Below are 25816 nucleotides of genomic sequence, written 5' to 3' on the forward strand. Positions count from 1 at the left end.
TACTAAAAGAAACTTCTTCCCTGAAAGGGCTGTCAAGTCCTGGAGCAGGCTTCTCAGGCAGGTGGTTGAATCCCCATCCTTGGGGCTGTTGAGAAGAGGCAGAGGTGGTGCTGAGGGACATGGTTTAGGACCAGCCCTGGCAGAGTTAGAGAGTGGTTGGACTTGATGTTAGAACTGTTTTTGTTGGAAAAGACATTTGAGATTTATAATCATAGCTGTTTCCAGCTCTCAAAAGGCAAAAAAGTGACAGGACTAGGGGGAATCACCAGGTAGTGACAGGACTAGGGGGAATGGAATGAAGCTGGAGGTGGGGAGATTCAGGCTGGATGCGAGGAGGAAGTTCTTCCCCATGAGAGTGGTGAAGCACCGGAATGGGTTGTCCAGGGAGGTGGTTGAGGCCCCATCCCTGGAGGTGTTTAAGAGCAGGCTGGATGAGGCTCTGGCCAGCCTGATCTAGTGTGGGGTGTCCCTGCCCATGGCAGGGGGGTTGGACCTAGCTGATCCTTGTGGTCCCTTCCAACCCTGACTGATACTATGATACTATACTAAGTGATGACTAAGCTTTTATGAACAAATCCTTCAAGTCAAGAAACCTTTTTGAAATCACTGGGACTAATAAGCTAAACCTAAAATACTTGCTAGTTCTCCCTTCCATGTTGTGATGAAAGATCCTTTTGCTGAGCCTGGCAGTGCTTAGATGCCAGAGAAACAAATAAACTGCAACTTGAGTGTGTTTGAACTTCATCTTCGTAATACCTGGGGACATATCCAGATCTGAACTATTCTTAGGCTACCCTTAAAACAAGGAGAGAGCCTGAAACAAACAAAATCTATCTGCTTGTTTTGTGATGTTTATAGACTCACCAGATCTGAGTTTAATTCTATGGTTCCTTTGTTTATTTTCCTAGAAATTCTCCTACTTTCAAATCCTTTGAGGAAAAAGTTGAAAACCTAAAGGTAAGCATTACTAAACCATGGTGATTGTGGAGCTGTGGATGTGGACAAACAGTGCAGTGGCCTTAAGGGTAGCCTGTTCATTAGTGATTGGTAAGCTGCTGAAGGTGCATAGATGAGGTCTTTTGAAGTACTGTGGAGGCTGTTTCTCTGCTTGATGATTTGAGGAGAAAGACACAGGCTTCCTCCACCTCTTCCAGGAGGATGCCTTTAATTAGAAGGACTAACAGCTAGCTAACCTGCACAAGCAGTGAGTATAATGTAGTGGTTTGTATACTGTTTCATATAACTAGTGTTGTGTACCCAACATGGTCTAGGCTTTTATTTCCATGCCTTCCTAAAGATTAGCAGGCAACGCAGGAAAACAGTTGGGGATGTTTCTCTCATTTCTGGCATAAAATGTGCAAAGCTTTTTTACTTTAAATGAAAATTTACTCACAGAAGCCTCAAGTGCCAGAAACAACCTTTAATAGATTCTCCAGATAAAAAAAGATACTTTAAAAATCAGTAATACATGTAGCTGGAACCACATTTGACAGGCCTCGTGGGCACACTGGGTTGGATGAGAAGTGACAACATAGGGAAGTTAGTTCCCTGGCAAAGTAATTGGCCATCCCACAAGAAACATGCTGTAGAAGGAAGTGGAAAGACAAGTGTGTTACCAGGAGAAAGTAAAATAGTTGCTGTGCCCCAGTAATGCTCTCAGGAAGTGCTGTTGAGCCTGAAAACTGTGCAAGGTTCTTCCTTGAGCTATAGAGAAGTGAGTTTCAGCTCTGAGCCTTCAAAGCCTGTATGGCTTGCAAGGCTGTATACCTCTGCCTGGTTTTGACTGAGGGTATGTCAGCCTTCAGACTCCCTGGCATCAGGGCTGCTTTGTGTATCTCAAAGTCCAAGGGAGGCTGCTGTGTTAATCTGGTGATGGTTTTCCTCACGATACTCAAAAGACTTTAGATGTGGAGGTAGCTCAGTCCTGGAAAAACTGCTCTGCTGAAGAGAGTCACTCGTCTTCTTCATGCAGAAGTACTGGTTTTATACAGTTCAGTGTGTTTGACATGCCCAAGTAACTACAGTTTTATGCTGAGGCTCTCTTTATGTTCCAGTCTAGAGTTGGAGGAGGCAAACCTGCTGGGGGAGACTTTGGAGAAGTTCTCAACTCTACTGCCAATGCCAGTGCCACAGAAACAATTCCAGAACAGACACAGGAGGAGACCCAGTGAGACTCCTGCCTCTCTCCTCCTCCCCACTGCCAGATGCTGCAAGCAAAGACAAAGCACAGTTGTAACGTTCCTTGCGCTCTTTCCACCAGATGTGCTTTTGTTTAGCACCTAGATATTTTACCAGGTTAACTGATACCAAGCTTGTTTGTGGGTTCAAAACGGTTTTGAAACTAAAATCCATGGTTTGGGGTTTTGTGTGGGAAGCAGAATTTTTATGCCTTTCAAGCATTTAAAGGACTTTACCTGTAATTTGAAGGCAACCTTTAAAATATAGCAATGAAAAACCCTCTTTTGAGAAGTTAATTATACTGTACATACACTGTGGATACATAATTTCTTTGGAATCTGTAACTTCTGCTCAACTTAATCATTATGAATCTACTGCTGCTGCCAAACTGAAGCTTGTTACTCTGCTCCCTTGTGATAATTTCAGTTAAGTGTTTCCTGCACAGGACACTGGACTAGGAGGATCACTCCGAACTCAGGAAAGGACTTCTGCTTCAGCAGGCTTTAAACAAGTTGTCCATAGGAGGGTTACACATGAGAAGAGACATAATGTTCCCTGTCTAACAGATGTGGATAGGGTAATACATAACATCTAAAACTCCCTGATTTGTCTGTGGATTATCTACCTAGGGAACTTCTGACCATTGCAGACAGAAGCAAGATGCCTAGTAGTGCTGGTTTGGGTCAGTTAAAAATGACATTTTCAGTTGTTTAATATACCTGATGTTTAGGTGGTGCATTCATCACATGGTGGTGTCACGTCTGCACTAATGAACACATGGAGTGTAAGCATAAACCCGAGCACAGAAACGGGGCTCTTTTGGGCATCAGGAGGGTTGCTCTCAAATGCTAATGTCGTTTCCCTTGTAGGCTGACCATCAAAAACATCTCCTGCACTGTCTTATGTTACTTTGTGTTAAAGGCCTGTGCCACTAGCACCCCTATTCCTGTCTGAGATCCCAGAAATCTGTTTTGAGAGGTGCACAGTGTCATACCACAGCGTAGCTCTCCTGCAAGATCTCTTCTACGTGTCGCTTTATCTGACGTGTTCTTCAAGTTTCTTGTATTTTGTGTGCTTCTGGCACATGGTGTTGGTACAGTTAAAACTTTTGACAAGTGTTTTATCACCATGCTTAGAACTGGAAATGAGTTTTGAAACGTTTGTGTGAAGTCCATGAAGCTTCTACTACCACAGAGGTTTGGAGCGTGGTGTGGGGGGGGGAAAGCTGGCTCCTGACAACCCTGTTAGCATGTCAGATGTAGTATATATGCTTAATTACATGTGAGAAGCTTAATAAAAATCTGAGAGGAATGTCTGTCCTGTGAATACAGAGCATTATATAAATAAGAACTTTTGTGTGTCTACTTGAAACAGTCCTTGAAGCTTGGTTTCCAAGTAGTGCTGATGTGTATGATTGTACTAGGGCGAATCTGCGTGGATGGAGCCCAGGTCTAGGTTGACTTCTTGTGGCTTATGAGAAATTAACCTGCCCTGATTGTGTTGGGAATTGAAGAAAGTGGGTTGAGATGTACCTTCAGTCTCTGACAGCTACACCTCAACAAAAGAATGGAGAACTAAATGACAGAATGAGAGTGGAGCTCTTCCTTTCTAGGGTCAGTACCATGCCGGTCAGGTCCTTCTGGAACATGACCCATGTCATATGGCTTTGGTGTGGTTTGTTTTGTTGTTGTGGTGGGGTGTTTGGGTGTTTTTGGGGAGGGTGGGGTGGGTTTGTTTACTTTTTTTCCTTACTATGAACAGAATTGTCATCTACTCCAGTTGGCCGTTCTGACTTATGAAAGATGGGGGGTGTGTGTGTGTGTTTTTTTGTTGTGTTGTGTTTTGGTGTGGTGTTTTGGTGTGGTGTTTTGTTTTAAGGCCAAGTAGCTGCACTCTTGGGTTTGTAGCATCTCATATTCAGCTTTGCAGCAGCATCTCTGCAGCAGCATCTCTGCACCCTCCCCTCGAGGGCAGGCTGCCTTCGGGCGGCTGTGGCAATGTCAGCTCTCCCCTCAGGGGTGTGCGGCTGGCGTCTCTGTCCCGTTCCCCAGAGCAGGGCTGCTGCCGGCTCCCCCCAGGCTGTGGGCCGCCGAGCCCTCTCCTTCCCCTCACCCGCCAGCCCTTCGGAGGTACGCGGCGGTTACGCGCCGCCCTGTGCGCCAGAGCGGGCGGCCGGGTCCCGCCTGCCCTCGCAAGCCGCCTGGGGCTCGCCCCGTGGGGCTGCAGGAGGCTGCCGCCCCGCCGCCACCTGCCGCCCTCATCCAAGATGGTGTCGCTCGCGCCTCAGCCGCGGCCGCTGCGCCTGCTCCCGCCCTGTGACCCGGGCTGCGGAGTCAGAGTTCGCGCTCCGCCCCGCACGCAGACGGCGATGGCGGCGCCGAGCTGGGGCCTTGCCGCCGCCCGGGCACGGCTGCGGCCGTGGCGGCTGCTCGCGGTGAGGCGGTGCAGCGGTGCCCCGCCGAGGAGAGCCCCGGAGGCTGGGCCCGTGCCGCAACGGGCGGCGGAGCGTCCGGGCACGAGTACGGCGGCCCCAGGCTCCCGGCAGGTGAGTCCGCGGCGGGGCGGGCGCCCGGGCATGGCTGTATTCCCGCTATAGAAAGCGTGCAGGCGGCTTCGGCCGCGGGGAATGCAAGGCACTGCTCTGTGGGCAAAACTGTTCTGACTTTGGGAGGAGGGCAGGGAGGGTGTGGGAAGCCTTTGATTAAAAATCTCTTGGTCAGTCAAAGAGGTGTTCGGCCGGTACTTGAGAGAGCTGTACACACGTGAAGGCCGATGCGAGTGACACGCCTGCGGAAGTGCACGGGTGTGAAGCCGTCACAAGGAACAGCGCCGTGGGCTTGAGAGAACAATGTGCATTAGCGTGGAAAAGCTGTGAACAATCCCTGTGAGGAGCAGCTGAGGGGGACTGGGGGATTGGAAAAAGGGAGGCTGGGGAGAGACCTTCAAACGCTGCAAACTACCTGAAAGGAGCGAGGTGGGTGTTGGATTCTTCTCCTTAGCAGCTAGTGACAGGAGGAGAGGGGCCTCGAATAGCTCCAGGGGAGGTTTGTGTTGATTATCAGCGAGTTTTAATTTACTTTTACTGAAAGGGATAGAAAGCCCTGAAACAGGCTCCCCAGGCCAGTGGGACAGTCCCCATCCCTGGAGGGGTTTCAGAGGTGAGTAGATGTGCTGGGGGCCATAGTTTAGTGGGAGTCGTCGGCGTTATGTTAATGGTTGGACTCGGTGATCCCAAAGGTCTTTTCCAATACAAATGATTCTATGATGTTATTCTTGGGAGTAAAATTGAGGATTGTGAGGTTTTTGTCAAAGCCTGCACTCTGGTGAGTGCACAGATGATTTGTCAAGAGCAGACCCCACTTCCAAGGCTTGTACCTTATGTATCCTGTGTTGTCCTGTTACTCCACCCTGAAAGCAAACACAGAGAGGTAGATGAGGAGCAGCAGACACATCACAGACCCAAATAACTTCTCTGGGCTCTTATAGGGTGCATGTACACCAAAAGCCATGCAGCACTTTGTACCTGTTTGCCAGCAGAGACAAGGAACACAGGCTTTCCTCTGGTGGTGCTTTGAATAAAGGAGCAGCAACACCATGTCTCTGCTGCTTCAAAGAGCAGATCTTGCAGATGCATGGCACCACGGAAAAAGACTGCAGCTAGAGCCACCACACTCTCCCTTAAGGACAGCGTGTTGCTCCCCTTATGGAGCTTCTCTGAAGGTCATCTAACAGCTTGAATTCTTGCAGCAGCATCCGATCATCCTCCCCTGTTACCCAGCTTTACACCACACTACATCAGGGTTGCTCTCAGCTGTGGAAAAGTTATTTACCACATAACACACTTCCTAGCAATCAACTATCAGTTAAAAGCAGTGAAAAGTTGACTTTAAGAGAACTACACAGAACCAACAGATTACACTGCAAGTCAGACCCCTTTCATCTTCCACTGCTAACTTCTTCTCACCAAACCCCACTTCTGCATGCTCTTAAAACACCAAACAGTGAAGAATCATCAATCGTGCTTGGGCCCAGAGAGTGCTTTCTAACTGAGCTAAGAACAGCATAAGTGTAGACTCATGGCAATCCTCACTTCATTGCTTTGCTTTTAAAGTCACTATGTCACTGCAAAGCAAGCTACTGGTTTTCCCTCTTGTTCCACTGGGGAAATAATTCAGCAGAGCACAGAGAAATCCAGAGCTGTTGTCCAGCTCCTCATTTTCCATTCTTAGTCTGATTTCTTTACTGCATGACCACTCTCCATCATTTTCCAGCAGTCCTGGCTCACCGGAGAGGTCCCAGAAGACTGGAAGCTGGCCAGCGTGGTGCCCATCCACAAGGAGGGCCAGTTGGATGAGCCAGGGAATTATAGGCCTGTCAGCCTGACCTCAGTGCCAGGCAAGATTATGGAACAGGTCATCTTTTTGGGGGGAGAGAGATGTTTGATGACATTGAAGTTCTGAATTTGGAACTGGGCAAAAAAAAAAGGACATGTTTAAAGTTCTCCTCTGTGGAGCTGCTTAAAGAGATCTTGTAGAAATTAGGAAATGCTTTAGGTGTTACTTGTATTTGCACACTGAAGCTGCTTGCCTAATGAAATAGGAAACCTGTGCCATTTGGGAAGGATGTGATGAGTTTTCCTGCTGCGGGTGGAGAAGTGGTTGTTGAGCTACATTCTTAGCTGGGTTACCAGTGTTTGAAGAAAATGTTTGAAGGAAGGAAGTCATTCAGAGTAAATATTGCCTTTTTCTGTACTGTGAATTCTAAGTTGTCTACAGATGTTTTTAAAATGATGTAGTTTGTCCAATATATTTGGAGGGCAAAATGGGCTGCCACTGTGTCAGCTTTGCTGCCGCTTTGTGGAATGTGTCAGTGTGATGAAACTTTGCTCTCAGTTCATTACAGAATAGAATAAACCAGGTTGGAAGAGACCTTCAAGATCATTGTGTCCAACCTATCATACAACACCACCTAATCAACTAACCCATGGCACCAAGCACCCTGTCAAGTCTCCTCCTGAACACCTCCAGTGGTGGTGACTCCACCACCTCCCCGGGCAGCCCATTCCAATGGGCAATCACTCTCTCTGTGTAAAACTTCCTCCTAACCTCCAGCCTAAACCTCCCCTGGCGCAGCCTGAGACTGTGTCCTCTTGTTCTGGTGCTGGTTGCCTGGGAGAAGAGACCAACCTCTGCCTGTCTACAACCTCCCTTCAGGTAGTTGTAGAGAGTGATAAGGTCACCCCTGAGTCTCCTCTTCTCCAGGCTAAGCAGCCCCAGCTCCCTCAGTCTCTCCTCATAGGGCTTGTGTTCCAAGCCCCTCACCAACTTTGTTGCCCTTCTCTGGACGCATTCCAGCAAGTCAACCTCCTTCCTAAACTGAGGGGCCCAGAACTGGACACAGGACTCGAGGTGTGGCCTAACCAGTGCAGTGTACAGGGGCAGAATGACCTCCCTGTTCTTGCTGGCCACACTGTTCCTGATGCAGGCCAGGATACCATTGGCCCTCTTGGCTTCCTGGGCACACTGCAGGCTCATGTTCAGCCTGCCATCAACCAGCACCCCCAGGTCCCTCTTTATAGTAACAGGGTACAAACCATTGTGTGTGTGTCAGAGCTCAGTGACAGGAACAGAAATGTGGCTGTTGTTCCAAAGTGGAGATCTTCAGCTTGGCCACGCTGTGATCCCACCAAGGCCACCAGGCAGGGATGTTGCAGCCAGCTCTGGGTGAACCTCTGTTCCTGGCACAGCAGAGGGCATTGCTTCTTTCTAGATGGCTCAGGGAAGGCAGCTAGTTTAAGGCATTTTCTGTGTAGTTCCTTGGATGGTGTGTTTTAAAGGAGGGAATTTATTAAGAAGAAACAAAACCGATCTCTAATGTTCAGCTGGCAGGAACTGGGGTTGGTATCAGTACATCATCATAACTGATTTCTGAAGTAGAGGGATTAGACATTATTCTTCCACAAAATTATATAGCTTAGTTTAAATTAGCCACAGTTTCCTGAAAGGATCCAGAAATTCAAGGAGAGCAGAGCTTTCCACTTGTGGGAGCTGGAGTGAGTTTTTCTTACCTGTAAGTTCCTCTTGACTTACCTTACCAGCTTGTGTGACTGCATTTGAGGAACTTGGGTTGTGTCTGCTACTGCTATGCTGTTGACACATCCTGGTGCTTCACAAGAACAATATCAGAGCCTTCTCAGCATCCTCACAGCTAGATCTGCTTGAAATGATGGTTTGCTTTAGAGTGGGAATGAGCCTGTTTGACCTTCTTTTGACCTCCGTGGAGGAGCAGGTCTAGCCTGTGAATGCTCTGGCCGAGGCACCCAAACTTGGGCCTTTCTCATTTGGGTTTGTCCCAGCTGTGCCCACAGCTGTTGGATGACCTGCTTTGCATATGACAGGATTTCATAACACTCACACAGTGTTGGAGCAGCACACTCTGCAATGAAGTAAACAGGATTGACAGTGGTGTTGGACAGCAGAGAAATGATCCATGCTTCCTCTTTGGAGGATGTAAGTGTATGTGAGGATGGTTCTCACTTCAGTACAGCTTCACCCAGCATGTGATGGCAAGCCTATGATAGCTTTGTCAGATCACACAAGAGACATGTCTTTGTGAAGCAAAGCAGGAGGGTTTCTGGTCTCTTGTTTCCCCAAAGCTCTATGGAGGTGTTGAGGAGGAGACTTGATGGAGTGCTTGGTGCCATGGGTTGGTTGTTTAGGTGGGTTGGATTGGTTGATGGTTTGGACACGATGATCTTGAAGGTCTCTTCCAACCTGGTTTATTATTGTTATTATTAAGAAACTGGCATTTTGTTTATTTGATTACTGACTCAAAATGTTTACTTTGAGACTGTGGAGTGAAAAGTGAGAGTGGTGATGGTTTCATTTTTTTAATGTGTTAGATCAGTCATAGAGCCCTGGAATGGTTTGCTTGAAAGGGACCTTAAAGATCATCTAGTTCCAACTCCTCTGCCATGGGCAGAGTAATCAAGGCCTCATCCAGCCTGGCTCTGAACACTTCCAGGCTTGGAGACTCCACAGCTGCTCTGGACAACCTGTTCCAGTGCCTCACCATCCTCATGGGGAAGAATTTCTTCCAAATGTCTCATCTCAGTTGAGCTTCTTCCAGTTTGAAGCCATTGCCTCTCATCCTGTTACTCTGTGCCTTTGGAAAAAGATCTTTTCTGGCTATCCTGTAGGCCCCTTCAAATACTGGAAAGGGTACCCACACCTCAGTGGGGAGGCCAGTCCTGGGCATGCTTGCTGCTTTTACTGCTTTGACAAAATGATTTTGTTCCTTAAAATAATGATTTAAGTATCGCTCATCATTAAGTAGCCGAATGAACAGCTGCAAGGTGCCGATTGTGTTTTGGTTTCACTGAGGAGATAACAGAGATGAGATTTTCTTTTCAGGACATTCCTGATACTGAGAATGTAGTTTTGTCAATTTGCCTAAGTAATAGTAGAACATGCAGGTGTTTTCAGTGCAAAGTTCACCCTTCAGTTTGACTGAATTAATGAAAGCTTCACCTTTACTGTGTAAGATACTTGGGCTTAGAGTAATCTACCAAATAGAATAGAATAAACCTTTATTTAGAATAAACCAAACCAGGTTGGAAGAGACCTTCAAGATCATCATGTCCAACCCATCAACCAATCCAACCCACCTAAACAACTAACCCATGGCACCAAGCACCCTGTCAAGTCTCCTCCTGAACACCTCCAGTGATGGTGACTCCACCACCTCCCTGGGCAGCCCATTCCAATGGGCAATCACTCTCTCTGTATAGAACTTCTTCCTAACATCCAGCCTGAACCTCCCCTGGTGCAGCCTGAAACTGTGTCCTCTTGTTCTGGTACTGGCTGCCTGGGAGAAGAGACCAACCTCTGCCTGTCTACAACCTCCCTTCAGGTAGTTGTAGAGAGTAATAAGGTCACCCCTCAGTCTCCTCTTCTCCAGGCTAAGCAGCCCCAGCTCCCTCAGTCTCTCCTCATAGGGCTTGTGTTCCAAGTCTCTCACCAACTTCGTTGCCCTTCTCTGGACTCGTTCCAGCAAGTCAACCTCCTTCCTAAACTGAGGGGCCCAGAACTGGACACAGTACTCAAGGTGCAGCCTAACCAGTGCAGTGTACAGGGGCAGAATGACCTCCCTGCTCCTGCTGGCCACACTGTTCCTGATGCAGGCCAGGATGCCATTGGCCTTCCTGGCCACCTGGGCACACTGCAGGCTCATGTTCAGCCTACATACCTCCTTGGAAGTTCCACTAAAAGCACACTGGGCACGTGGAATTCAGTGAAGAAAGCCTTGTTTGTTTGTTGCAAGTTTAACTTGACTCTTTCTCTGGAGAGTATGTTTGTCAATGATCTTTCAAATCCTATTGCTCTGTAGGTTCCTGCGGAGAAGTCGGAATCCTTTGCATCCATGTTGAGACGCTCTCCTTTAATTCAGATGGGACCTGCCAAAGATAAAATTGCCATTGGTCGAATATTCCACGTTGTAGAGGATGACCTCTATATAGATTTTGGTGGCAAGTTTCACTGCGTGTGCAAAAGGCCGGAAGTAGATGGGAAGTAAGTAATAAACCTGTGGTAAGCGATGAACGCCTGTGAACAGCGTGCTGAAATAACGCTCAGCTGATGGGGCTTGAGCACCTTCTGGGCTGAGCTTGGATAGCCTGAGTGAACTTAATGGTTTAAAGCTAGAGGAGTTAAGCTATTGTGCAGAATGAAAGCATGATCACAGATAGCTCTGTGTTGCTCGGTCATCCTTGTCTTGAATGCAGCTCCCTTTGCAAATTTGCATAATTGCCATCTATGTTATTCCAGCTTATGATGGCCACTGACTGTTTGGTCATTGAGCAAAGGGGGAAATCAGCTTCATTTGAGTTGTTAAAACAAGTGCTGTTTATTGAAACACTCGGGACTTCTGTTAGTGCTGAACTTTAATTCCATGTCGACTGTAAGCCTCCTTGGGCAGGAAATATCTGTGCTTAATATGAGGTGATGCACTGGGGAGTTTAGACATGATTTGTGATGATAATGAGAGTAGTTCACCATTGGAATGGGCTGCCCAGGGAGGTGGTGGAGTCACCATCCCTGGAGGTGTTCAAGAGGGGATTGGATGTGGCACTTGGTGCCATGGTTTAGTAGTCCAGTTCTGGAGCCTCTATTACAAGAGGGATATGGAGGTGCTGGAACGTGTCCAGAGAAGGGCCACGAGGATGATCAGAGGGCTGGAGCACCTCTCCTATGAGGACAGACTGAAGGAGCTGGGGCTGTTCAGTCTGGAGAAGAGAAGGCTCCAAGGTGACCTAATTGTGGCCTTCCAGTATCTGAAGGGGGCCTACAGGAAGGCTGGGGGGGGACTGATCAGGATGTCAGGTAGTGATAGGACTAGGGGGAATGGAATGAAGCTGGAGGTGGGGAGATTCAGGCTGGATGTGAGGAGGAGGTTCTTCCCCATGAGAGTGGTGAAACCCTGGAATGGGTTGTCCAGGGAGGTGGTTGGGGTACCGTCCCTGGAGGTGTTTAAGAGCAGGCTGGATGAGGCTCTGTCCAGCCTGATCTAGTGTGGGGTGTCCCTGCCCATGGCAGGGGGGTTGGACCTAGCTGATCCTTGTGGTCCCTTCCAACCCTGACTGATACTATGATACTGTGGTGATAGGTTGGACTTTATGATCTTTGACGTCTTTTCCAGCCTTATTGAGTCTCTGATTCTAGTGATACAAGATTTAAACTGAAGAAGCACGTGAAGAGCCTGCCAGCTATTTTCTTCCAGTTTTCACTCTGCCTTCTTGCCCTCTTTGGGAAAGCTGTGTTATAGGACTGCAAAAAAATGTGTTGCAGCATTAATTGTATGGAGGCTGGAAGCTTGCATCACCTTAGTCAGAGACCAAAGATACCACTGGTAAAATCCAACTAGGGTCTGGCGAGGATGAGTTTGGTTATAACTACCAACAAAACTTTGTTACTTGGGATTTATTGAATGTGGCAGGAGTATTTATTGCCCTTATGGTTTCAAGGTCTTATTTAATATGTGCTGTACTTAATTACTGTAATTAGTACAATCTTGGTTTTTTAATATGCTTTAGTACAATCATGGTTTTTTAATATGCTTTGACTGAGATTGCTGTATTAACTTTGTGTTCTGTGCCTACAAAGGCATGCAGAGTTTATACAGATGAGAGAGGGTCTGTAGCAAAGTAGAGATGAAGAAACCCTTCAGCCAGGGGAAGAAACTGGTGCATTTTTTTCTGTTATTTCCTTTGACATGCAGAGGAAATGAAATCCTAAAGAGTAAAGTGTCTGTGTTAGGTCTTCAAGTGAGCAACAGCTTAATCCTTGACAAGGAGGTGCTGTTGCAACCTGCTTCTGCCATGATCTGATGGAATTCCTGAGAGCCAGAAAATGTGGGAAGGGGCTGTGCTGACGCTGTTTGTTGCATGGTCTGCACCTGTACTCCCATCAAAGCACAACAGCTTTCAGCAGCTTGCTGAAATGTAGGGTTGTGGGACCAGCTTCCTAAGAGGATTAAACTACACCTCTCCCTGCCGGTGTAGTGAAGCTTTATTTTCAAAGGCTGCTGGAAGCCTCCAGCAACTCCAGTGTTATCAGGCTGTAGGATCAAAAAGGCATTTCCTTTATGCTTGAGTCTGCAGCTGATGCAGGGATTTCCAGTATATCCTGTGGCAATTTCACTTGACACCTTCCATACTGTGCAGCAGTGCCAAGCCAAAATCGTAGGGAAGGGAAGGGAAGGAATCGGTTGATGCTGGTTGTGATTTAGAACCTGACAGCTTAATGAGCATCATAAAACATTGCCTAATGCTGCTTCTCTAAATTGTATCAAAATATTTACACTGTTTGAGTGGCTGCCAGGGTGAATTTTATTGGGGAAACATTTTAAATTCCTCTCTTTTTGTTCTGTTTAAAAAATATTTTATAGATAAGGGCAGAATGGAATCCAATTAAAAATAAACTATCTTCTTAGGCTAGGGAATATGAATAAGGCTGGCTTTGTTCTGGCACATTCATTACATTAAGAGACTCTTAAATTTAAGGTAATAGTGATAAGTAAAACTATTGCAGAGATCTTGTGAGATTAAAAGAATCAATTTCAGCAAAACCCCACCAGAGCTGCATGAAGGGAGATGCTCTGCAGGGGGGGGAGCATTTGAGTAAGGCACCATTTGGTTTACTTCCACTTTGTATATTAAAAGAAGCTGCTGCACATGAAGCTGGAGGGTGAGTTTGGAGTTGACTGCTCTGTTTGGATACTGTGTGAACATGCTTCTTGAGCAGTTAGTCCATCTTCAGCCAGCCTGAGCTGCCTCACAGACAGCCCCACCGAGTGAGCTACCTTGCTCTCCATGTGTGGCAAATGGGAAGATGTCAGTGTGTGGCCAGTTCACCCTTTGCTTGCTGAATCCTGGTTTCCCTGACTATTGTGAGCAAGATTACTATGGAAAGATTTAAAGAGATGCTGTTAAAGAATAGAATAGACTAGACCAGACCAGACCAGACCAGGTTGGAAGAGACCTTCAAGATCATCACGTCCAACCTATCATCCAACACCACCTAATCAACTAACCCATGCAACCAAGCACCCTGTCAAGTCTCCTCCTGAACACCTCCAGTGATGGTGACTCCACCACCTCCCCAGGCAGCCCATTCCAATGGGCAATCACTCTCTCAGTGTAAAACTTCCTCCTGACCTCCAGCCTGAACCTCCCCTGGTGCAGCCTGAGACTGTGTCCTCTTGTTCTGGTGCTGGCTGCCTGGGAGAAGAGACCAACCTCTGCCTGTCTACAACCTCCATTCAGGTACTTGTAGAGAGTGATAAGGTCACCCCTGAGTCTCCTCCAGGCTAAGCAGCCCCAGCTCCCTCAGCCTCTCCTCATAGGGCTTGTGTTCCAAGCCCCTCACCAACTTTGTTGCCCTTCTCTGGACATGCTCCAGCAAGTCAACCTCCTTCCTAAACATTTCTAACTGTTTAAGACCAGACAACTAACTGGCAGGAGGCTGGCCCAATAGAGAGGCCCTGCACCCTGCTTGCTTCCCTGCAACCTTTTTTCTTTCATTGCCAGAGGAAGCACAAGCTTCAACTTCATGCTTAACCTATTGTCTGTGACTAACTGGGAGCAAAGTCTGAGTAGCAGTACGAGCTACTCAGAGAGAGCTGGCAGCAGTGGAGAGACTTAAGAGAATCATAGAATCACAGAATCATTGCAGCTTGGAGAGACCTCTAAGATCACCTAGGCCAACCTTCAACCTAAGACCACCATGGCCATTGAATTTAAGGATATTTTCTTTGGAGTATCTGTTTCTTCCCTAATCTCTGCTGCTGCTGACTGGAGTGGTGCTGTTCTGGCAGCCTGGCACATCCTGCAGCTTTCATACCAAGCTTGATGGAACTTTTAGTGCTACAAAAAAGAAAAGGAAAAAAAAAAAGAGTAATTAATGAGCTATATAAAGGAAGCATTTCTTGCTGCAGGAATGCTGATTTCAGTTTTATGTGTTTGTTTTTACAGTGGTCTGCTTCCTTTTTGCTGTCTGTTGCCAGCAAAACAGCATCTATCCGTTATGTGTAATCCTCCAGAGGAAAGAAGGGAATTGCTAACCAGCAGTGCAAGTGATACAGTACTTGATGCTTTTGCAAGTGCAGCTTTCAGACTTGTGCAGATGCAGAAAAGCAGGCCATATCAAAGAGACTGAACAACTGTAGAAACATAGTAATTTGGGTTTTGGTTACTAGTGCACATTGCTGGGTCAGTGTGCAAAATCATTTTGGATTTCCATGGTGTAGTCTTGCTCAGACAAGGCTCAAGGTCCACTGAGGAAAATATTTTTAGCTCCAGTTTTTATTAACTGAGGAGAATGAGCACAGGGATTATACTAACAGCAAGTTCTTGTTCTATTTACATGTTTTAATTAGAATAAACCTTTATTAGAATAAACCAAACCAGGTTGGAAGAGACCTTCAAGATCATCGTGTCCAACCCATCAACCAATCCAACCCACCCAAACAGCTAACCCATGGCACCAAGCACCCCATCAAGTCTCCTCCTGAACACCTCCAATGATGGCAACTCCACCACCTCCCTGGGCAGCCCATTCCAATGGGCAATCACTCTTTCTGTATAGAACTTCTTCCTCACATCCAACCTGAACCTCCCCTGGCGCAGCCTGAGACTGTGTCCTCTTGTTCTGGTGCTGGCTGCCTGGGAGAAGAGACCAACCTCTGCCTGTCTACAACCTCCCTTCAGGTAGTTGTAGAGAGTGATAAGGTCACCCCTGAGTCTCCTCTTCTCCAGGCTGAGCAATGTATGGTCTAACCTATGTATGGACACGTACCAGCAAGTCAACATCCTTCCTAAACTGAGGGGCCCAGAACTGGACACAGTACTCGAGGTGTGGCCTAACCAGTGCAGTGTACAGGGGCAGAATGACCTCCCTGCTCCTGCTGGCCACACTGTTCCTGATGCAGGCCAGGATGCCATTGGCCCTCTTGGCCACCTGGGCACACTGCTGGCTCATGTTCAGCCTACCATCAACCAGCACCCCCAGGTCCCTCTCTGCCTGGCTGCTCTCCAGCCACTCTGACCCCAGCCTGTAGCTCTGCATGGGGTTGCCGTAGGCAGAGTGCAGCACTCGGCACTTGGACTTGTTGAATGCCATCCCATTGGATGGTATCTGAAATCAAAGCAATCTGAAATATCTGAAATCAAAGCAATCTTTGTCCTTCCCTGCTCCTTCCTCGCCCTCCTTATCTTCCAAGCTGTCCTACCTATCAGGTAAAGACCTTCTCACTGGAGAGCAAAATTCCTCTGTATTTTGAAGGCTGAACTTAGAGCATGTTATCCTGGAGTTGTTGAATAATTATGACCTGGTTAGATTTCTGAAGCATAAAACAAAGTGTGCACACACTTTCCTGAATCTCTTCCAGTTTCTTTTATGGAAAACATAAGCAGACAGCCAGTCTCCACACTGGGAAAACCAGTTTCTTTCTGTGATTAAAATTACCAGAATGCCATGTTGAAATTCTCTGAGGACCAAGGTGGTTTGCACTAGTCATCAACAAACTTGTTTTTTTGGTGCTCTGGTCAGCCTTTGGTCTCAAACTTTGCCCAAATTCCAGTGAGAATGCTAAGCAGGACCGATCTTGTTGTCCTGTTCCCACATAGCAACATTTCAACTTGAAAAGGAAGTCTAATTGTTTGTATGGAAGAGAGCTGTTGCGGTTTAACCCCGGCTGGGACTGAGCCCCACACAAGCACTCAGTCACTCTTCCCACAGTGGGTTGTGGGGAGAGAACTGGAAGGGTAAAAGTGAGAAAACTCTGCATTGGGATAAAGGCAGTTTAACAGGTAAAGCAAAAGCCAGCACCTGCCAGCAAAGCAAACCAAAGAACTCACTCACTACTGCCCATCAGCAGGCAGGTGTTCAGCCATGTCCAGCAGAGCTGGGCTCCTTGGCTGCTTGGGAAGACAAACACGATACTCTGATGTCTCTCCCTTCCTCCAGCTTTGTGTGCTGAGCATGACATCATATGGTCTGGAATATCCCTTTGCTCAGCTGGGGTCAGTTATCCCAGCTGTGTCACCTCCTAATTTCTTGTGCACCCCAAGTGTGCACACTGGTGGGGTGAGAGGCAGACAGGGCTTTGACTCTGTGTCAGCTCTGCTCAGCAGTAACTAAACCATCCCTGTGTTAGTTACACTGTTCCCAGCACAAATCCAAAACATAGCCCTGTTGGTACAGGGAAGAAAATTAACTCTGTGCCAGCCAAAACCAGCACAAGGGCTAAATTGAAGGAGATGGATGAGCTCCCTTTTCTACCAGGCTTCCAAAGAGCACAACTTGCCACTGCTCCCAGCCCAGACAATGCATGCGGTGCCACTCCGTCTGCTGTCAAACAATTGCAGCTCTCTGTTCCTGAAAGGGGCATACAGAACAGCCCTGTGATTGCAAACTTTGTTTGTGTACCTCAGCAAATAACCTCTAACTTATTTATAGCAGCATGCATTTTGGAAATTACAGCATTTTTATCCCCTATGGTCATAGCTTATTATTTGCTTGGTTACTTTACAATTGTGACTGTTTTTGCCACCCACTGGATATCATTCTTCAGCAGTTCTTTTCAACCACAAATGGAGGTGTTGGCTTTGTGTGGTTCTGGAATGCACAAGACTCTGCTTCCAGAGTTCCTGAAATCCAAAGCCTGTAAACCTTTTGGTTTGTTTTGTTTTTATTATACTGTAATCAGTATAATAATCATGGGTATAAGCAGATGATTATGCTGATCTGGGATGATTATACTGAATTCATCCAAGATAGACACTTTAGTTGCCATGGTACCATGGGGCAGGTGTTGGTTAGCAAAAGTCCAGTGAGACCCCACCTGGAGTACTGTGTCCAGTTCTGGAGCCCCTATTACAAGAGGGATATAGACATGCTGTCCAGAGAAGGGCCACGAGGATGATCAGAGGGCTGGAGCACCTCTCCTACGAGGACAGACTGAAGGAGTTGGGGCTGTTCAGTCTGCAGAAGAGAAGGCTCTGAGGTGACCTAATTGTGGCCTCCCAGTAACTGAAGGGGGCCTACAAGAAGGCTGGGGAGGGGCTTCTTAGGATCTCAGGTAGTGATAGGACTAGGGGGAATGGAATGAAGCTGGAGGTGGGGAGGAATTTCTTCCCCATGAGAGTGGTGAAGCCCTGGAATGGGTTGTCCAGGGAGGTGGTTGAGGCCCCGTCCCTGGAGGTGTTTAAGAGCAGGCTGGATGAGGCTCTGTCCAGCCTGATCTAGTGTGGGGTGTCCCTGCCCATGGCAGGGGGTTGGACCTAGCTGATCCTTGTGGTCCCTTCCAACCCTGACTGATACTATGATACTATGATGTTGAGCCACTCTACTCAGCATTGAGTATGTAGTATACAGCATCCACCTAGGATTACAGCCACAGCAGTGCATGCAAGCCTGCTAGTCACTTTTTCACCTTTGTTTTCACTTCTGTCATTAAAGTAGCAGAGAATTAAGGGGGTTTGATGGCTTTTGGAGGAAATGCCCCCACAAACCTACTAGCATTTACTGGTGCAAACTTTGTGCCAGTTCTCTGTTTCCAGGGCATCATTATAAATGGAGGATGGAATACGCTGTATAAACTGTCTTGGGGAGAACAAAGCAGTCCATAGGTGGCCTGAAGGTTTTTTTTCTGTCTTTGCCAAAGTCTGTAAATACTCTTTAACCCAGCCTTTTCCTCATATGTGGGCGTGCACACACACACGATAGGAAGAGAAGGCTTGGCAAACTTGTTACGGTGCTGGAAGGCTTGAGTGTTGTCTGTGGATGGAGGTGGGTTAACTCTGCCTTCTTCTCTAATCCAGGTATTGGATGTCTAGAAGTGTAGAAACTAGGATTATAAACTTGTGGTTTGGTAGAAGAATTCTAGTATTCAGTTTTGAAATTGATGAGATTGGTCTCTTCTCCCAGGCAGCCAGTACCAGAACAAGAGGACACAGTCTCAGGCTGCGCCAGGGGAGGTTTAGGTTGGATGTTAGGAAGAAGTTCTATACAGAGAGAGTGATTGCCCATTGGAATGGGCTGCCTGGGGAGGTGGTGGAGTCACCATCACTGGAGGTGTTCAGGAGGAGACTTGATGGGGTACTTGGTGCCATGGGTTAGTTGTTTAGGTGGTGTTGGATTGGTTGATGGGTTGGACACAATGATCTTGAAGGTCTCTTCCAACCTGGTCTGGTCTGGTCTATTCTATTCTGTTCTATTCTATTCTAATCTGTTTTGTTCTGTTCTGTTTTATTGTGTTCCTATCCTATCCTATCCTATCCTATCCTATCCTATCCTATCCCATTCCATTCCAAATGACTTGGATCTCTGTGTGCAGGCCCCGGTCTCTGAGAAAGCCCTGCTGCTTCACAGAAACACAGAATGGTAGAGATGGGAAGAGACCTCCAGAGAGTCCACCCCACACCCCCCCCTGCCAAAACCAGGATCACTTAGGGTAGTCCACACAGGAATGCATCCAAGAAAAAGAAACTCCACAACCTGCCTGGGCAGCCTGTTCCAGGGCTCCGTCACCCTGGGCAGCCTGTTCCAGGGCTCCATCACCCTCGCTGTAAAGTGTCTCCTCGTGTTGAGGTGAAACCTTCTGTTTGCATGCTGGGAGAAGCTCTCTCACTGAAATATTTCTAGTAAAGTAGAATTCATTACCTTAAAGCTAGATAAGGCTCAAGGAATCTCAGCCATTCGAGATGCAGCAGGCAATGATTTTTAGTGAAAGCTCTAACACTTCCCAACAGCTTTCACTGAGGAATGACCATGGGTGACAGTGGTTGAAGCAGGGACATGCCTCTTACATAGGTGTGTGGTGCTTTTCAGAGGTACTTTACAGAGGTACTGCAAAGCAAGGTGCAGATGCTTCTGGCTTAAGCATCTGGTGAGTTTGACCTGTTCTTGTAACAGAGATGCAAAACCAGTCCAGGTTACTGTGGCAGTGTAACTGCTGTGTTAGGCTGGGTGTAACTGGGCACTAAACCTCCTTCTTAGCATAATGAGTTGAGCTGCTATGCTGTGCAGAAGACTTTTGATTTCAACTGGGGAACCAGCTTGGGCTAAGGTAGCTCCTGGGCTCTGCCTGGCAATTCACTGAGAGATGCAGGCTTGCCCAGAGACAGAAGCTGTTCAGTTTCTAGGCTGAGAGGCTGAATTAATGATGGTTTGGACAAGGCTGAATTAATGTGGTTTGGACCAAGTGTGAATTGTAACGTAGATCTCACTCAGGAAAATTAATGCTGTCATATAACCATGGAGTGGTAATTATTCACCCCTCTGGAATAGTTTCAGTAAGTGAGTCTGAGAAGGGAGTTAGCACAGCTAGGAAAACACTCTGCAGGTGAATATATCAACCCTGAGCTCATCAGAAGGCAGGAGTGAAGCCTCCCAGATATTAGAGAAAGGAGTTTCTATTTGTTGTGTAATTTCTTTCTGGGTTCTTTAGTCTATGGCTTCACAACACTTTTTATCTTGGCAGTATAGGCATTTTGAATTGAGCCATTTTTAAAAGGCACTTGAGCTGCAAGAACCAAGAATGTAAACCACCAGATATATTGTTAATATTAGCAAAGCTAGAGAAGCACAGGATTACTGCACTGATAGCCTCAGTCTGCTGCATAATACTAAGATTACTCAGGGTGGAGGTGAGTAAAGAGAACTGTACTCCCAGAAGTCAATACTGGGTCCAGTTCTGCTTAACCTCTTCAGGAATTACCTCAGTGGTGGGACAGAGACTTGACCCTCAGCAAGTCTGCATAGAAGACAAAACTCAAGAGGAGTTGTTGTTAGGCAGGGTAGCTGTGCTCCCATCCTTGGGACCTTGACAGGTTGCAGAAATGGGCTGACAGGAGCCTCATGAAGCTCAACAAAGAGAAGTGTAAAGTCTTTCCCCTGGGCAGGAACAACCCCAGACACCAGTAAGTGTTGTGGCTACATGGCTAGAAAGCAACTTGGCATAAAAGGCCCTGGGAGTCCTGATGGACACCAAGTTGAACTTGAGCCAGCTGTGTGATGTTGTGGTAAAGAAGTGAATGATGGCCTGGGCTGCCCTAGACAGAGTATTGCCAGCAGGTGAAGGGAGGTGATCCCTCTCCTCCATCCAGCCCTGGTGATGCCAAACCTGGAGTGTTGTGTCCAGTTTGAGCTCTCCAGTTCAAGACAGTCCAGTAAAAAGCCCCTAAGATGGTGAAGAACCTGAAGCATCTTCCTGAGGAGAGGCTGAGAGATCTGGGGCTGTTCAGCCTGAGGGAGAGAAGTCTCAGCAGGGATCTCATCAGTGCTTGTAAATACCTGAAGGGCGGGAGCAAAGAGGACAGAGCCAGGCTTTTGTCAGTGGTGCCCTGTGACAGGGCCAGAGGCATGCATTGAAAGAGGAGGTTCTCTCTGAACGTCAGAAACTACTTCTTTACTGTGAGGGTGACAGAGTACTGGCACAGGTTGCCCAGGGAGGCTGTGGAGTCTGCATTCTTGATACTTAAAAGCTGTCTGTGACTATTGGTTTGCATTTGTGTCTGCAGTCAATTGTCTGTAGAGGGGGGTGGGGGGATGCTGACTGCTGCTTGGAACAGGCCTAAAAGACTGTTAAAATGAATTCTGTTACAGCTGCACACTGAACCCATGACAGCTGCTGGTCTTGCCCAGGCACTTTCTGTAGCTCCTTGTCAGCCTATTGAGACGTCCTGGTTGGGACCAGGGCATGTCATACAAGGCAAGGTGAGCTGTGAGGCTGTTTCCAAGTGTAGGGCATTCAACTGTTTTGCTATTGTTAGACAGCTCTGCAAATCTGAATGAAAAGAAAAAGCAGCATTTAGAGGCAAAATTAAATAACATTTGGTTGCATGTTTGTTATTTAAGAGTAAGTTATTTTTCTTTTTTACCCACTGGTGTGTTGACAAAGCTAGCACAGTCCCTGCTGCCTCTCTTTTCACACCAAGCTGTGTGGTGCAGCAGACACGCTGGAGGGAAGGGAGGCCATCCAGAGGGACCTTGACAGGCTGGAGAGGTGGGCACAAGCCAACCTCATGAGGTTCAACAAGACCAAGTGCAGGGTCCTGCATCTGGGTCGAGGCAATCCCAGGCACAAATACAGGCTGGGCAGTGACTGGCTGGAAAGCAGCCCTGAGGAGAGAGACTTGGGGGTGCAGGTGGACAAAAAGCTCAACATGAGCTCTCAGTGTGCACTTGCAGCCCGCAAAGCCAATCAGATCCTGGGCTGCATCAGGAGAAGTGTGGCTAGCAGGTCAAGGGAGGTGATTCTCCCCCTCTACTCAGCCCTAGTGAGACCCCACCTGGAGTACTGCCTCCAGTTCTGGAGCCCCTATTACAAAAGGGATCTGGAGGTGCTGGAAGGAGTCCAGAGAAGGGCCACGAGGATGAGCAGAGGGCTGGAGCACCTCTCCTACGAGGACAGACTGAAGGAGTTGGGGCTGTTCAGTCTGCAGAAGAGAAGGCTCCAAGGTGACCTCATTGTGGCCTTCCAGTATCTGAAAGGGGCCTACAGGAAGGCTGGGGAGGGACATCTTAGGATATCAGGTAGTGATAGGACTAGGGGGAATGGAATGACACTGGAGGTGGGGAGATTCAGGCTGGATGTGAGGAGGAAGTTCTTCCCCATGAGAGTGGTGAAACCCTGGAATGGGTTGTCCAGGGCAGTGGTTGAGGCCCCATCCCTGGAGGTGTTTAAGCCCAGGCTGGATGAGGCTCTGTCCAGCCTGATGTAGTGTGGGGTGTCCCTGCCCATGGCAAGGGGGTTGGAACTAGATGATCCTTGTGGTCCCTTCCAACCCTGACTGATACTATGATCTGCTTGTGTGGAGCTAGGATGGGAGTAGCAACTGGGTTTAATTTTTGTGTTGGGTGCTTTGGAGGAAGCAGCAGAGGCAGCAGAGCTGCAGCAACACTTAGGTTATGTGTCATTGCCTTTACTGGATAAGGAGTGTCTGATGGGGCAGTGTTTACTGCTCTGGTTTTCCTTACACTTGCAAGATTCAATTTGAAATACTAGGCAGGTGTTGCTGTTGTGCTGGAAGAGCTCCAGTGCAAGTAAAGATGTATATATTTAAAAAGAAATTGAAAAAAGTGTCACTCTTCTGAGGGCATTCAGTAACTGTTCAGACTTGCTGCAGGAGATCTGGGAGGCTGTGTGTGGTCACTGCTGCCTCCCTCTGCCAGCATTTGAGGTGCGATAGCAGCCAAGCAGGGATGCAGATGTCTGTGGCTTTGTGAACTTTCTGGCCATAGCTAGGATTTATGGACACTGAAATATGTAGCATGAGATAGTCAATCATGAAGCTTTTTTTTCCCCCCTTCTCTCAGCAAAGCCAGAGCCCTTTGCTTTCTCCTTTTGTGATAGCTGTCGAGAGAGCCAAGTTGTCTATTCTCTTGTCTTAGCACTTTATTATTTGTTTAGAGAACTCAAATCTCCAGCCACCCAGCTTTTGGGTGAGAAACAAAACACCTCCCCAGTCCTCCAAATGCTGCAGGGATTGTTCTGAAAAATACTGAAGCTGTGCTTTAAATGATCTGCTTTGAGGCTTGGCAGGCTCAGACGGGGGAGCGCGCATAATGTCACACTGCCCGAGCGCGCAGCCTCTGAACCTGTGTGACTTTAAAGGAAGGGCAATGACAATGAGAAATGCCTGTCCCTTGGTACTGTTTGGTGACTTCCCATTAGTAGGGTGAGAGGAAAAAGCCTTAAGTAATTTTTCTTTGCTTAATGATTTTTCTGGTGACCTAATTGTGGCCTTCCAGTATCTGAAGGGGGCCTACAGGAAGGCTGGGGAAGGACTTCTCAGGATCTCAGGTAGTGACAGGACTAGGGGGAATGGAATGAAGCTGGAGGTGGGGAGATTCAGGCTGGATGTGAGGAGGAGGTTCTTCCCCATGAGAGTGGTGAAGCCCTGGAATGGATTGTCCAGGGAGGTGGTTGAGGCCCTGTCCCTGGACGTGTTTAAGACCAGGCTGGACGAGGCTCTGTCCAGCCTGATCTAGTGTGGGGTGCCCCTGCCCATGGCAGGGGTGTTGGACCTAGGTGATCCTTGTGGTCCCTTCCAACCCTGACTGATACTATTTTAGTAGGAGTGAAGGATTGCTTACTTGTTCTCTGTGAAAACTCTTGTTCTTTATTTTCACAGCAGTTAGAAGCCTCTTCCAGAGGCAACAAGAACCTGTCAGATAGCTTCATGGTTTGTACCAACCTCTACCAGGCATGGCTTGATGGAAGTGCACAGTGTACATGTTTAACCCTTCTGAAATATTCTGGAAGTAACAGAGTGTTCATGAAAGAATAAAACTGTAATACACAAGATGAAATACAAATCAGACTTTCAGATCTTTTCCGTGTGTCATAAGGAAGTGTAAGTCACACAGAAGTTTCTATGACCTTTCCTGCCTCTGGAGGTCTGTACCCTGTCTAGAGCTGCCATCACTGGAGGTGTTTAGAAGGAGGCTTGCTGGGGTGCTTGGTTTAGTTGATTAGGTGGTGTTGGATGATGGGTTGGGCTCGATGATCTGGAAGGTCTCTCCCAACCTGGTTCATTCTCTTCTCTCTTCTATTTGCAATTTGTACTCATCAACTTCAAATATTCAGGTAGTTATCTTAATCTTAAACTGATTGCTCATCTGTCCTCCTTCTTAGGGAGTTCAGTCATTCTTTTCCAGTGACTTTATAAATATGAAAATCAGGTGGTGCCTGCTTCTCCTCACTCATCTTTGTGTCCCCAGTGCCCAGACCAGTCCACTTGCCACCTAAATACTAGATTTTGCTCTCTCTGAAGCCTTTCAAGACAGTTCTTGGCAGCTAGCCTGACAGGGCTGCTGGAGACGAGACTGAAACTTGCTCTGCTTCCTCCAGACAGACCTCAGTAAACAAGCTGAGCTCCTCTGCTTGGCAGGAGGCACTGCTGCCAGCCTGGGGCGGCTGCAGAGCACCAGTGATGCATAGCAGAAGTACAATATTGCTTTCTGGGTCTCTCCATGACTTAAATCATGTGTTGCTGTAATGTGAAGGTTTTGAAACACTTCTTTGCTTCTGCAAGATGATTGAAAGTATTTTAAGGCTGGGCCTGGTGTAATCATCAGTGATGCATTTAGCTAAAACTAAATTATTGTAAGCCACTGGAAAGGACTGACATGTGGCTGGAGTGGCTTAGGCTAGGTTGAACTTGGTGAGATGTGATTCAAGCTTATAAAGAATAAACAAAAAATGATGCCTACAGTAATTTATCATAGGATGGTTTGGGTTGGAAGGAGCCTTACAGATTATCTAGTGCCAGTCTCCCTGCCATGAGCAGGGGACATCTCCTACTAGACCAGGTTGCTCAAAGCCCCTTTTAACAATTCCAGGGAAGGAGGCATCTGCAGCTTTACTGGGCAACCTGTGCCTCTCACCCTGGGGAAGAATTTCTTCCTCATATTTAATCTAAATCTACCCTCTTCCAGTTAAGTGGATTATATTTGAAGTGTTGCAGGAATCTGTATGAAGTGGATTTTTGTCTCTAACAGGTAACTAAGATACAGGTGTGTATGCAGTAGTGTGTATCTGGTGAGTTCTCCCTGACCCTTTGTTTGAGCAATCTCAAATGTTTTGTGTGAAATAGAGATTGTCAAGGGTCAGGGCTGGGTAGGCCACTGAATATGTGACAGAGGCTCTTGATGAATCCCTCTGCCTTCCCAAAGGGAAGAGAAAGGGAATAAGGGCTGATGGGCTGGAAATTAAAACTAAACCAGCTTTAATGAAAATAATGAAGTAGATACAGGTGTATTCAAAACCAATATCAAACCCAACCCCTGATGGCAGTTGGTCAGTGTCACCACTGATGCTGTGGCAGAAGTCCCAGACTGGAATCTGCAGCAGATGGGAACCAAATTGAGGAACTGCATTATGGATCTGGGTTCAGGAACTCATAGATCAGGATCAAAGGCAGAATGAATAGAGTCTTCCTCAGACAGTGGCCACTGAAGAAGAGGAAGAGGAGCAAAAAAGAAACTTGTGATCCCACAGCTTTGTACCAAATAATGAGGTCCGTGGGATGGAATCCCTTGTTGGTCACCTGAACTGTCTGCTCCTCCCCACAGGT

General features: G+C 47.4%; 1 protein-coding gene across 8 annotated transcripts in view; it reads left to right on the forward strand.

Annotated features, from left to right (window-relative positions):
* TPD52 (tumor protein D52) overlaps positions 1-25816 on the forward strand; it is a 106659-nt gene that overhangs the window by 35578 nt on the left and 45265 nt on the right. For 7 of the 8 annotated variants that reach the window (XM_068158599.1, XM_068158592.1, XM_068158593.1 and 4 more), the window contains 2 exons: positions 909-957; positions 2055-3486. In XM_068158599.1, the coding sequence (XP_068014700.1) occupies positions 909-957; positions 2055-2171 (166 nt within the window). In that variant the 3' untranslated portion in view covers positions 2172-3486. Of the gene's footprint in view, positions 1-908; positions 958-2054; positions 3487-10566; positions 10749-25816 lie in introns of those variants that run through there. The other variant, XM_068158600.1, reaches the window with a different exon arrangement.

This window comes from Melanerpes formicivorus, unplaced genomic scaffold (assembly GCF_026170545.1).
Source record: "Melanerpes formicivorus ecotype bairdi unplaced genomic scaffold, bMelFor1.0.p_v2 SCAF_40, whole genome shotgun sequence".
NCBI classification, from domain to species: domain Eukaryota; kingdom Metazoa; phylum Chordata; class Aves; order Piciformes; family Picidae; genus Melanerpes; species Melanerpes formicivorus.